The 13282-nt window shown below is 41.7% G+C and overlaps 1 protein-coding gene across 8 annotated transcripts in view; it reads left to right on the plus strand.

Annotated features, from left to right (window-relative positions):
* LOC149320127 (glycerophosphodiester phosphodiesterase 2-like) overlaps positions 1-13282 on the plus strand; it is a 41721-nt gene that overhangs the window by 10153 nt on the left and 18286 nt on the right. For 7 of the 8 annotated variants that reach the window (XM_089512983.1, XM_089512984.1, XM_089512985.1 and 4 more), the window contains 6 exons: positions 1131-1224; positions 2593-2652; positions 6495-6593; positions 8170-8263; positions 11497-11642; positions 12227-12309. In XM_089512983.1, the coding sequence (XP_089369109.1) occupies positions 1131-1224; positions 2593-2652; positions 6495-6593; positions 8170-8263; positions 11497-11642; positions 12227-12309 (576 nt within the window). The remainder of the gene's footprint in view (positions 1-1130; positions 1225-2592; positions 2653-6494; positions 6594-8169; positions 8264-11496; positions 11643-12226; positions 12310-13282) is intronic. The other variant, XM_089512987.1, reaches the window with a different exon arrangement.

Raw genomic sequence — 13282 nt, forward strand, 5'->3', positions numbered from 1 at the left:
GGAATTGGACAGGGGGAGTGTTTCCCTGTTGGTTCTGCTGGACTTCTCAGTGGCTTTTGATACCATTGGCCATGGTATCCTCCTGGGCCACCTCTCTGAGATAAGACTTGGTGGTAATGTTATGCTGTGATTCCAGACATTCTTGTAGGGGCAAACCCAGAAGATGATGCTGGGGGAGTCCTATTCAGTGCCCTGGCCACTGGCTTGTGGGGTCCCTCAGGGTTCTGTGTTGTCCCCATGTTACTTAACATCTACATGAAACTGCTGGAAGAGGTCATCTCTTGGGCAAGTCACATATCATTATCCCCAGAAAACCCATGATAGGTAGCCCTGAGGTCACCATAAGTCTGAAATAATGTGAAGGCACACAACAACATAAACAACAATCACATTACAATGCCATGAGGCCATAAGGTTCTGAGAGGGTGATGTGATAGTCATCTTTAAATAACGGGAGGGATGTCATGTAGGAGATGGAGCAAGCTTGTTTTCTGTTGCTCCAGAGACTGGGGCACTAACTAGTCGATTCAAATTACAAGAAATGAGATTCCAAATAAATACAGTTGTCCCTCTGTTTGCACGGACTTTGAATCCGCATACCTCGCTTACTTGCGAGGGACGAACAGAGGGACTTAAAATGGGGTGCGCACCTGCGGCATGCCGCTATTCAAACCAATACGATTTCCATTTTTCGTGGTGTGTGTGTATCCTGAATGGATCCCCCACGAAAATGGAGGGACGCCTGTATTAGAAAGAACTTTTACCCTAAGAGCTGTTTGATAATGAAATAGGTTGCATTGGCCGGGGGGGGGGGGGGAGTGGAATCTCCATCTGTGGATGTCTTTAAACATTAGTGATGCTAGTTTGGCCTAGGTGGTCCTTGTGGTCCCTTCTAACTCTATGGTTCTACAAAAGGAATGCAAACTGAGCAAATGTGAGAGTTCTAGGCATGAGTAATTTTCATTGTGCCTCCACAATGCTAGAAATTTGGGGACAGCAGGAAAATTTCATGGGGGGGGGGGGACAGAAATGTTATTTAGGGAAGGAAGAAGAGAAACCATTGCCTGTTATTTCTTATTTTACCAGTTAGTTCTCGTGCTATATGTGATTGTTTTGTGTTAAATTTCTAGGTACAGCTTTGACAACATAGGCTTTTGGTTTCACTGGTCCACTTTTCTCCTAGTACTATGTGTGATCTTTATTGTCTACCTTTCTTTCTTAATGGTAAGTCCATTTACCGAGAAACCTGCCAGAAACTAAAATAGCTGCCAAATTTTGGTTAATCTTTGGGGCTGATACTCTATTATTCTAGTAATATACACTATATATGGTGGGACAGGCCATTGTTCAGGCTATATAGTGTAGCCAGGTTTTCAAAATAGCAGTTAGACACTCAAAATTCATGACACACTGGGTTGACAAACAGGAAGCAACTATGAACAAGTTTGTGTTATGCCTCAATATGAAATGAAGGTATAGGCGGCCCTCCACATCCACTGCAGTTAGGGATGCAGGACCGCCATGAAAGTGGAAAAAATGCAAATAAATACCCTGAGATAACGCCTTTCTAGAACTCTGTAGGTCCTCTGGCACAACTCTATGGTCAACATCTGCCAGAAGATGACTATAGAATTGGGTTGGAGGACCTACAAATGCCTAGACAAGTGTTATCGCTAGGAATCTCTGGGTCCTGCAGTGCAATGTCTGATGAAGGTTTGCCATAGAGTTGTGCTGGAGGACATAGAGATTCTTAGAGCGAACATATTAATCAAATCTGGGAATAATCAAATCTGCAAAAGTCAAAGCCACAAATGTGAAGGGCCAACTGTACTGATTTCAGTTAACTTAACCATGTGTTTTTCTGTAAAATTAGCACATTTTTCACATCCGTAAATTACAAGATGGAGACATATCTGCCTTTGTGAAAGGCCCACATCAAAATGTAGGGGTTTTTTGGCATCTTGCTGAGTCTGTATAAAAAGAAAAGCTTTCCAACCTTTGAATAGGGGACAACTTTCCCAGTGTTGCCAACAAGCCTCGAAGATATTCCCTGGAATGTTATACCAAAATCCAAAATCCCTGGAATTCCGCAAGGCATATCCCTTATAAAAATGGAACTGGCAACCCTAGGGACAGCACACATACTCCCTATATAAAAGGTCCCTGGTTCAGTCACCAGCCAATTTACTTATTTGAGCACTTAAGCAAATTTGTAGCCCTACCTTTCTAGCCAAGATATAACAAGATGTGTGAGGGTGGAACCCTATACCCAGCATGATCACTGCTTGGAGTTGTAGTCCATCTTCATTTAGCTATACAATTTCCACCTTAAAATTCCCAGCCTCATCTCCCATCGTGGCTTCAGATTTTCAGAACTCTCCCTCTTCTTCTGTGTTTTTTTTAAATGTTATGTTCCCTTTAAATTCCATTTGTGCTAGCGAACTTAAACTTGAAATTAATTACTAACAAATATATGACTCCCTTCTTCAATCAGTGGATGAACTGCCATGGTGTCACAAAATGTTGTAACGACCTTTGGCTGCAGGTCCCTGGGATATATTATAACTAAGCATCTGCTAATGCTTTTCATAGGTCATAGCAGTGTGTCTGCTGTCATGCACTCAGGAGCTGTATCTGCACTGGATTCACAAGGTAAAATCAGTTAACCTACTGGATTGTCCTTGAAAATATATAATTAAGATTTTATTGTCTCAAAAGAATTCACTTTGTCTCAGTTCCAAAAACAAAGCCACAATTTTCTTGCAGAAGAAGCAATATGGGCCTTGATCCTATTGCTTATCATGACTACTACTTGAATCAATTGTAGTCACAGATATGTTGTTTTAAGATCCAGTTGACCCAGAGTGATGAGCTCTCGAACTAGGGTTGCTGGAATGAAAACTGGGTCTTGATCCTCTACCTTTAATAGTTGTGTATGGTGATTCTATGAATGAGAAACCTCCAGGGTACCCTCAGTCACCAACTGCCCTTAGTGTTACAGACTCAGAGCTGTGGCTTCCTTGGTTGTTCCAGTCCACCTGTAGTTTGGTCTCCTTGCTTGTCTGCTGCTGTCCACTTTACCAAGAATACATGTGCATCACATTGTCTCACGACGGATCCAAATGACAATAGACCCAGTTTGATAATTTCTAGCGAAGGAAGCCATGAAAGAAATAGAAAAGATCCTAAAGAGTAAAGACATACAACTGAGCACTAAAGTCAGAATTGTATATGCTATTGTATTCCAGAGAGTATGGATGTGAAAGCTGGACAATGAAGAAAGTGGATTAAAAAAAACCCAACTCATTTGTGATGTGGTGCTGGAGAAGAGTGCTGAGAATACTGTGGGCAGCCCAAACAAACAAACAAACAAACAAGCGGGTCCTTGAACAAATCAAGCCTGAACTCTCCCTGGAAGCCAAGATGATAAAACTGAGGCTATTGTACTTTGGCCATATCATGAGAAGGCATGACTCATTAAAAAAGACAATAATGCTAGGAAAGGTAGAAGACAGTAGAAAGAGAAGAAGACCACATGCTAGATGGTTAGAGTCACTTAGCAGGCCAATAAACAGAGCAGTGGAGAATAGGGGGTCTTGGGGATGTCTCATCCAAAGGGTCTTCATGAGTCGAGGTCAACTTGAGAACAGTTAACAATAACAGGAGCAAGAGATTAGTCTTGATTTGCCCTTGGACTCATTTGTTTGTCTTGTTAGCAGTTTGTGATATCCACTAAACTGTCTTCCAGCATTACTTTTCAGATAAATGGATTTTCTTCCTGACAGATTTCTTCACTATCCAGCTTCCTCACCGATACATAGAAAGTTGAAATAGTGTGACCTGATGATTTTGACTTTGGTGTTTAAAGATAAGTCTTTTCACTTGTCTATTTCCTTCGAGGCCAACTTTTCCAAGTCTTAAGGAGCCCTGGTGGAGCAGTGATTAATCTCCTTAGTCTCTAAGGTGCTGCTCTTAACAGTTAATGACACTCTTTTCTGACAGATGTGGCCAAGTGTCACTGGCACCCACATTACTGTCTCTTTTGGTGCCAAGTTATTTCTCTCTCTCTCTTTCTCTTTTATCACCCAGGCCTTTCATTTGGCAGAATGTGGGAAGAGTTACATTGTGGACTGCAGATCCCAGAATCCTGTAGCCAGAATGGTCACTGGCTTCTGGGAGTTTTAGTCCAAAAATGTAACGTTGCTGTGCTCCCTTGAACAGCAGGACCAGCAGTTCTGTAGGCAACCTTAACTAGGCAGGAATAGACCAGGAAGAGAGAATGAGCATATGATGTTTAGTTCCTCCTGTTACCCAGCTTCTCAGAGCTGAAAAGCTATATATTCCCCACTGTCTTTCATGGGCACCCCATTTGCCAGGTATACTCGACTATAAATCGACCTCATGTATAAGTCGAGGACAGGTTTTGAGGCCAAAATTATGGATTTTGACATGACCCGTGGATAGGTCGAGGGTAAAACTTAGGGGCATGTAACAAATGATCTAAAGCAAAGGAAAATAATGTCAAAGAACTTAAAAAATCCCAGCAGGCATAACTCTATGTGCTCACACTAAAGAGTGAATGGATGAGAGAGTAGAGGGAGGTTAGTGATTCCAGGGCAGATTACACTCTTGCCTTTCACCAGGGGACAGTTCCTTTTTAAATGAGAGTTAAAGTACAGTGCTTACATTGATACATGGATAAGTCGACTCAGGTTTTTGGGTCAATTGTTGACTAAAATTTCTGGACATATACATGAGTATATAGAGAGCTTCCTGCTCCACTCACTGCCTATTACTCACAGCACTGGCTACGCAAATAGGTTAATATTGTCATAGAGACAGTTAAAAAACACACCATTCACACCCTCCAACTGTCCCAGTTTCATCCCGATTAATTGTATGTTTTCAGCTTCTTTTAAAATGTCTCAGTTTCTCTTCCTCTCATGTTCTCTCCTTGCTTAGGTCAGTTGCTGCAAAATGAGTTCAAAGTACAAAAGTGGGGTAGCAGACAAGAAGGGGCAGAATTTTGCCCTTCCTTGTAAACTGTCGCATGGTCTCCTACCTTGTGTGTTCTACCTTGTTCAGCCATGCATGTCCCAGTTTTCTTTTGTGAAATGTTGGGGAATAGACTCCTCACACCTCTTACGTGGCATGGAAGGTCACTTTTGTTGGAGGATATACTGTATGTACTCATCTATAAGTCTAGAACATTTAGTCAAAAAATTAACTCAAAAACCCTAAGTCGACTTATCCACGGGTCAATGGAAGTACTGTACTTTGACTCTTTTAAAAAAGGAACCATCCCCTGCTGAAAGCGAAGAGTGTAATCTGTCATGAAACCAGTGGCTCCCTTCTGCTATTTCAGCCTTTAGTGTGAACACAAACAGTTTCGCCTGCTGAAATTTTGTAATTTCTTTGGCATTGTTTTGCTTGGTTTCATCCTTTAGATCCTTGTTTTATACCTGAGAGAACACCTATAAATGCCTAGAGAAGTGTCCTCTCTAGGAACATCTAGTGGCGCAGTGGTTAAATGCCTGTACTGCAGACACTCACTCACAAACCATAAGGTTGCGAGTTCAATACCAGCAAAAGGGCTCAAGCTCAACTAAGGCTTTCATCCTTCTGAGGAGGCCACTAAAATGAGTACCCATATTGTTGGGGGCAATTAGTTTACACATTGTAAACCACCTAGGAAGTGCTTAAGTGCACTGATAAGTGGTATAGAAATGTATTTGCTATTGCTATTCTCCAGCACAATTCTTTGGTCAACTTCCAGCAGAATTGCACTGGAGGACTTAGAGATTCCCAGAGAGAACATATTAATCAAAACTGCAAATAATCAAATCTGCAAAGTCAAAGCTGCAAATGTGGAGGGCCATCTGTCTATCTGAGCTTCTGGTAAATAACCAGGATACATTTGTAAGGTAAAAATAAGACTTACTTTATTGTTACAAAGTATTCATCTAGCATCTAGGAAGGTAAGTAATCAGTAAAAGAAAATTAGACTTAGTACGAGGGTCCCTAGAGTTGACCCTCATGCGTGCAGGTAAGAAGAAACACATCTTCAGAAGCATAGCCTTGAAGCTGCATCCATCTTAATTAGAGCGTGGAGGGAAAAGCCTTAAAACAAAGAGTCATAAAACTTCTTAATCTTTTGTAGAGTGGGAGAAGATAGGAAGTGACCTCTTCACAGTCACACTGATCAAACTGACCATACAGATAATCAATGCAGCTAGAAAGTCAACCCTCCATTTCTCCTAATTCCATAAACAGAAGCATTGATGCAATACTCCAACACCTTTGAGCAACTGGTTCCCCAAAATTTTTTGTTGGAGGTTCGGTGGTAGTATGGTACAGCTTTCAAGAGTTTTGGTGGACCATCCCTGTTGTAAAACTTGGAGGTTCTGCTTAGGGTTGTCCAATGGGCTTAGCTCTTCTTTGCTGCAACCACAAAAAGGAGTTTGGTAAATAATTTCTAACATTTGATCTTACAGATGGGGACACTGTTCATCCTTGGTCTCTGCATTTTGGCTTTTATCATAATAACATTTCTGTGGACAAACCAATGGGCCACATTATCCCTGTCATTTCAGGTAAGAAAAGGTAGATGTGTCCCACCAAGGAAATCTTATTTTGGTGGGGATGGATGGGACCCACAGAAGCTGCTTACACATGGGAAATGTCAACACTGAAACCGAAGTGAATAAAAATTCGCCATGCTTCCAAATTTCCACCCTCCACTGATTTTGCAGCTATGGGAGGAATGCATACCCTCCAACTGTCCCAATTTGGCAGGGACCATCCAGATTAATGCCCTGCCATTCCACTTTTTCAGCTTTTTCAGAACTGTCCCAGTTTGTCTCTCCATCTCCCACTTCCCTCCTTTGTCCTCAGCTTACTTCGATTGCTGCAAACTGAATTCAAAGAGCAAAAGTTGTTTGATTGAATTGTTGCCTAAATTGCAAGGGGTCCCAAGAGGGCCACCAACTTATTGTATCCAATGGGAAATTTAATTTAGCTCAATAATTTAGCAACAAGAGGGCCAGGGTAATTTATGGCCGGGCCATCTAATCCAATTCCTTACCATTCAGGAATATATAATATGCTCCTGGTGCTCCTGGATCAGTCACTCCAGATGACGAATCAGGTTAATGCGATGGTCAGGAGTGCCTGTTATCAGCTTTGGCTGATACACCAGCTGTGCCCTTTCCTGGAAGTTAGGGACCTCAAAACTATAGTGCATGTACTGGCAACCTCCCATCTTGATTTCTGTAGTGCACTCTACCCTCATGCTTGGTCTGGAAACTTCAATTAGTACAGAACATGTAAGCCAGATTGGTCTCAGGGACAACTAGACGAGACCATATAACACCAATCTTAAGATCACTTCACTGGCTGCGCAGTAGTTTCCAGGCCCAGTACAAGGTGTTGGTTATCACCTTTAAAGCCATAAATGGCTTGGGTCCAATTTATCTTTGGGACTGCCTCCTTCCATACAATCCACCCTGCCGCTCAGGTCCTTTGGGAGGATTTTGTTGCAACCTATAAAAACCAGATTGTCTGCAACCACCCAGAGGACCTTTTTGGCAACTGCTCCCAGATTATGGAATGGCCTGGAGGATGAGAGCCATCATGTACAGTGCTGTGTAAATTTATAGCACTTTATAAATAAAGGTTAATAATAATAATAATAATAATAATAATAATAATAATAATATAACCACCTTAAACAGCTTTTAAAAAGCTGTTAAGACAGATCTCTTCCAGCAGGCCTTTCCTGAATAGATACCCGACCACCAAAAAGAAAACCTAACTGTTGGACACTGATTTTTTGCTGCAGTCACTGTTGCTTGTTGTTTATTATTTTAAGTTATGTTTTATATTGTAAATTGTTTAATTGTATTTTAAAGGGGGTGGGATTGGGGGATATGGACTGTATATTTTAATGTTGTAAGCCACCCCCGATTGCATTGCGTAGAGGGAGGGATAAAAATAAATATTATTATTATTATTATTATTATTATTATTATTATTACAGCACTCTTAAAAGATGTCCATCCAATCTGTGCTTAAAGATACCACCATCCGAGGCAGTCTGCTCCACTATTGAAAGCTCTTATAGTAAGTTCAAAAGGAAATGAAACAGTGGCTTTTTTGTCTTCTCAATAGGTCACAGCTCCCTTTTTCCACTTGGGTGGCATCCTCATCATGATCTTCTTGGCTTGGCCAGTGGCGAAGCATTTCTTTCATATGGAAAACAAAGGTACAGTCACTCTGGGTAGTAACCGTGGCAACCCCTTGCTAGAATCATCTTTAGTATCTGGTACATTTCTTCCATAATCAAAAATTTGGCGGTGATGCTGAGAAGCTAAACCTAAACTTAGGCTCACCTCCTTGCTCCCAAGAACAATATGGTGATGTGTGGGACCAGTCTTTGCTAAATGTTTAACAGGGATCATGGGGGAAGAGAGAGCACATAGCTCAGTGGGCAGATCATATGCTTTGCCTGTGGAATTTCCTGGGTACAGTTCCTAACATCCCCAGCAAAAAGTAGCAGGCATAGGGTTGCAAGAGACTCCCAGGCCATCTAATCCAACCTGATTTTGCCATGCAGGAAGACATAATCAAAACACCCTCGAGAGATGGCCAGCCAGCCTCTGTTTAAAGACCTCCAAGGAAGGACGCGCCACCACCCTCAAAGGCAACGTCATCCACTGCCAAACAGCTCTTACCATCAGGAAGTTTTTCCTAATGTTTAAGTGCAACACCTTTTCCTGTAGCTTGAATCCATTGCTCCATGTCCTATTCCAGTGATGGTGAAACTTTTACAGACCAAGTGCCCAAACTGCAACCCAGACCCCACTTATTTATTGCAAAGTGCCACGTCCCTCTGGCTTTATAGTAAGAAACTGGCAAACTCTGTGCTAGGGAGACAGCATGTGTGCCCACAGAGAGGGCTCTGAGTGCCACCTCTGGCCTGCGTGTCATAGGTTCGCCATCACTGTTCTAGTCTATAGAGCAGCAGAAAAGAAAGCTTGCTCCACCCTCAGGATGACATTCCTTCAAATGTTTAAACATGGCTATCATATCCCCTCTTAATCTTCTCTTTCCCATGTTAAACACATCCAGCTCCCTAAGCTGCTCTTCATAAAACATGATTTCCAGGCTTTTCCTCATTTTGGTCGCCCTCCTCTGGACACACTCCAGTTTGTTAACATCCTTCTTGAATTGTGGTGCCCAGAACTTGACACAATATTCCAGGTGATGTCTGAGACCAAAGCAGAATAGATGCAGCCTAGGAGATGTTGAAGGCTGAGTCTGGAAGTGATATTTCTTCTAATTAATTCCTTTTTCCTATAATAGTATAATTACTATTACTATCATCTGAAAGAACTATTCTACTTTGGTCAGGATTCTTGATTCCATGTGGGGCTGGGGTGGGGCAATGGTGTATTTTCATATGCTTCAAGGGCTTCATGTAATGGTTTTGGGGGGAAAGTTGCCTGAAAATCATACCATTAAAAATGTTATGGATGGGGCTTTGGTGGACTGGTGGAAGGTTTCAGGATTCATAAATGTGAATTCTAGGGGGTACCTATGGCCCACAGGCTGCAATTTGCCCACCCCTGTTGTAGAAAGTCCCAATTTCAGTACATAACATCTCTGAGTTGGAAGGAATTGTGCCTTATAGAGGTCACCAGGAGTTTTGGAGTTCAGTGGCAACAGTCTGCTGATGACACTCAACTCTATTTCCATCTCCTTTCCATCTAACTCCAAGAAAGCTATTTCTCGACTAAACCAGTGTCTGTCTTCAGTACAGTCAGCCCTCCATATCCATGCGATTTTTATCCACGGAGTCAAGCATCCCAATTTGAAAATATTTTTAAAATACATAGATTAATTCATAGAATCATAGAGTTGGAAGAGACTGCAAGGGCCATCCAGTCCAACCCCCTGCCATGCAGGAAACCTAAATAAATTCCCAAAAGCAAATCTTGATTTTGCCATTTCATACAAGGCACACCATCTTATTGTCCCATCATACTGAGTGGGACTCGAGCCTTCCCAGATTTTGCTATCCATGGGGGGTGGGGTCCTGGACCCGAATCCCAGCCGATACCAAGGGCTCACTGTAATGGATTGGATGAAGGCAAACAAGCTGAAGCATAATCCAGAAATGGCAGACATGCTCCTGGGAAATCAGATGGCAGGAGAGGGATTCAGCCTATTTTGGATTGGGTTACACTCCCCTTGAAATCTAAGGCTTGCAGCTTGCAGATACTCTGGACTCAGATTTGGGCACAGATGCCTAGGTTTTAGCAGTGGCCACGTGTGCGTTTGCACAACTTAAACTATTACACCAGCTGTTCCCATTCCATGAGACGTCAGATTTGGACACAATAACCAATCTTGATATAGAGCTGCCTTTGGAAGCTGTTTGGAAACTTCAGCAGGTCCAATATGCTGTGACCAGGCTGTTGACTGGGACTGGTTACAGGGAGCATATAACACTCCTGTTGAAACAGCTTCATTGGCTACATGTTCATTTCCAGCTAGAATTCAAACAGCTAGTTATGACTTTAAAGCTCTAGGCAGCTTGGGTCCATGCTATCTGAAAGACAGTATCTCCCTATATGAGCCCACCTGTGTTTTAAGATTTTTGTGGTAAAGCTTTCTCTCAGTCCCACAACCATCACAGGCACATTTGGTGAAAAAGACACGGGAGAGAGCTTTCTCAGTGGCTGCTCCCACTTTATGGAATTCTTTCCCATGGGAGGTTTGGTTGGATCCATCTTGTTTTTCTTTTCACTGACAAGCAAATACCTTTTTATTCAAGCAGGCCTTTGGCTTATGATTTATGTGTGGGGTTGTATTTTCATCTTTTTAAAATACCTTTCAAAATCTGTTTTTTTTTTATTACTATGTTTTGATCATGTACAGTCATCCCTCTATATCCATGGATTCTTCATCCATGGATTTAGCCATCCATGGATTTAGTCATGGTTTCAAAATATTAAAAACAAAATTAAAAAAAAGCAAAACTTCATTTTGCCATTTTATATAAGAGACACCATTTTACTATGCCATTGTATACAGCAGAACCTGAGCGTCCATGGATTTTGTTATCCACGGGGGATCCTGGAACCAAACCCCAAGGCCCACCGTATTGTTTTGTTTTAACCTTACGTTTTTTTTAAAAAAACCAAACTATCATTTAATTGTTTCTTAACTTTTATATGAACAATTTTTTAAATGTTTCCCTGGTTTTTTAAATATGTTTGTAAGTTACTTTTGATCCTGTATAAGGAGAAAGGTGAGATATACATAATAAATAAACTCCAGTATCTTGGACAGATATTGCATGATAATATAGACAATAGCAGGCTAGACAAGCCAATATGAAGCCTCCATTTTTATAATATGTCAGCCTAGCACTTTGCTTACTCTTGAATTGACGACTTGATTCAAGTACTTTATTACTCTTATCTCACCCAGTTTCGCAGGCATTTATCCTCTGCCCTTACCTGTGTGTCCTCCTCTTTCTTCTCTTCATACCCCTGGGAATGTATTCACCCTGCGTCCGGGAAGAGGGAACACTGGGTCCCAAGCCACTCCTCATTGGCCACAGAGGAGCACCAATGGTAGGTGAACGTGGAAAGAGGTGGGTCTCCAAATTCAAGTTGTTCTATAAAACACATGTTAGCAGTGATGTATTCAAGTCTTTTAGCTCATTTCTCAATTCTCAAGTCTCTACCTTTAAGTCTCAAGTTGAGTCTCAGGTCTCAAGTCCTTGCAAGATATGTTTAAGTCAAGCCAACTTTTAACCAAAAAAAAAAAAAAAAAAAAAAAGGAAAGTGGTGCATTTCTTGGAGGGAACAGCAAGTGCATTAGTAAATGGGCTTGAGATAGGGCTTAAGATCTGCTTGGCAGCCTGTTCCTGCTGTACATCAGAGTAGCCTTCTAAATGGCCTCAAGCCCTTTGCCTATTGCATTTGCAGCTCCCTTCAGAGAAATGCACTTTGGGTGGCAGGTCTAGCCAGCTGTTCAAAGTGATTGGCACTAGCAAGTCAATCACTAAATTGACAAGTCAGCGTGTCATTTTTGCCCTGCCAAGTCCAAATCAATCCATTGAAGTGACTTGAGTCCAACTTAAGTTTGAGTCATTCAACTTGAGTCTACATCACGGCATGTTAGCAACCCTATTCTTGTGTCATTTTTATAATAGATGGCACCTGAGAATACAGAAATGTCATTTCGTAAAAGCATCGAACATGGCGCTGCTGGTTTGGAGACAGACGTCACAATTAGGTAAGAGCAAGGCATTTGCTACACTGTGGAAAGCTTTTTCAATTATCATTTTCAGAAAGGAAAGATCAACAGCAGAGGAGCTTCCTCTTTAGTTAGCTTAGGATATCATTCTTTAATGAAGTTCCTTTGATGTGTTGCATTTAAGCTGTTGCTTGAATTTGTTACATTTATTGGTTTGTTATATTGGTTTGCTCCTCCAGACTGCCCCAAAGTGTCAGGATTTGGTGAGAGGTGTGCCAGTACTTATCAGGATTTTTAAAAAAACATAATCCTTACAACGTACCTTCTGTCCTAGTATATTTCTCATGAATTTCCCAAACTATCTGCAACTTTTAAAACCCAGGCAGGAGGTGGACATTTTCTGTGCCAGGAGTTTTCACAACAGGCAAGGTAAATTCCCATATGGAGAGAAATTTCTTTCCCCAGCAATCCAGGAAAAATTAGACCATGCTGGTGAATCCAGCTTTATTGAAAGAAGTGCATTTCTGTCCCACACTCTGAAAGCTGAGCTGGTGTACAGATGAGAGCCCTGAACCAGTGGCTCGTACATTTTAAATAGTTTCTGGAAAGTCTGCAAAGCCCCCAATATGATGTACATGTGCTGGAAAAGGAGGACATTGGGTCATCCCAAGCAAACCTCACCCACACCACAGTTAACCACAACTCAAGCAGGAAAAAAACCCCACATGAATTAAACCCTGGTATGTTTAGGAAATGGCGGGACAAGGTCCGAACACCAGAAACAGCCTGGTATTCACAAGAACTCTTGAAACATCTGGAATGATTCACTAAGAGCACCTCTGGATATGGTACTTGTTGACATGTGCCAATATTTATCACTTTATCACACCAGCTCCCCCCCCCCCCCCACTAAAAAAGCATTAGTAAATGCAAAGCCATTAGTAACCTTTCACATTTTGAGTCAGTTTCTGTTCTCAGTGAAAGCAGTGTCAGATTGGGGCTACTCTGCTAA

This window comes from Sceloporus occidentalis, unplaced genomic scaffold (genome assembly GCF_023333645.1).
Source record: "Sceloporus occidentalis isolate IW3139 unplaced genomic scaffold, rSceOcc1.0.p SCAF_2, whole genome shotgun sequence".
NCBI lineage: Eukaryota > Metazoa > Chordata > Lepidosauria > Squamata > Phrynosomatidae > Sceloporus > Sceloporus occidentalis.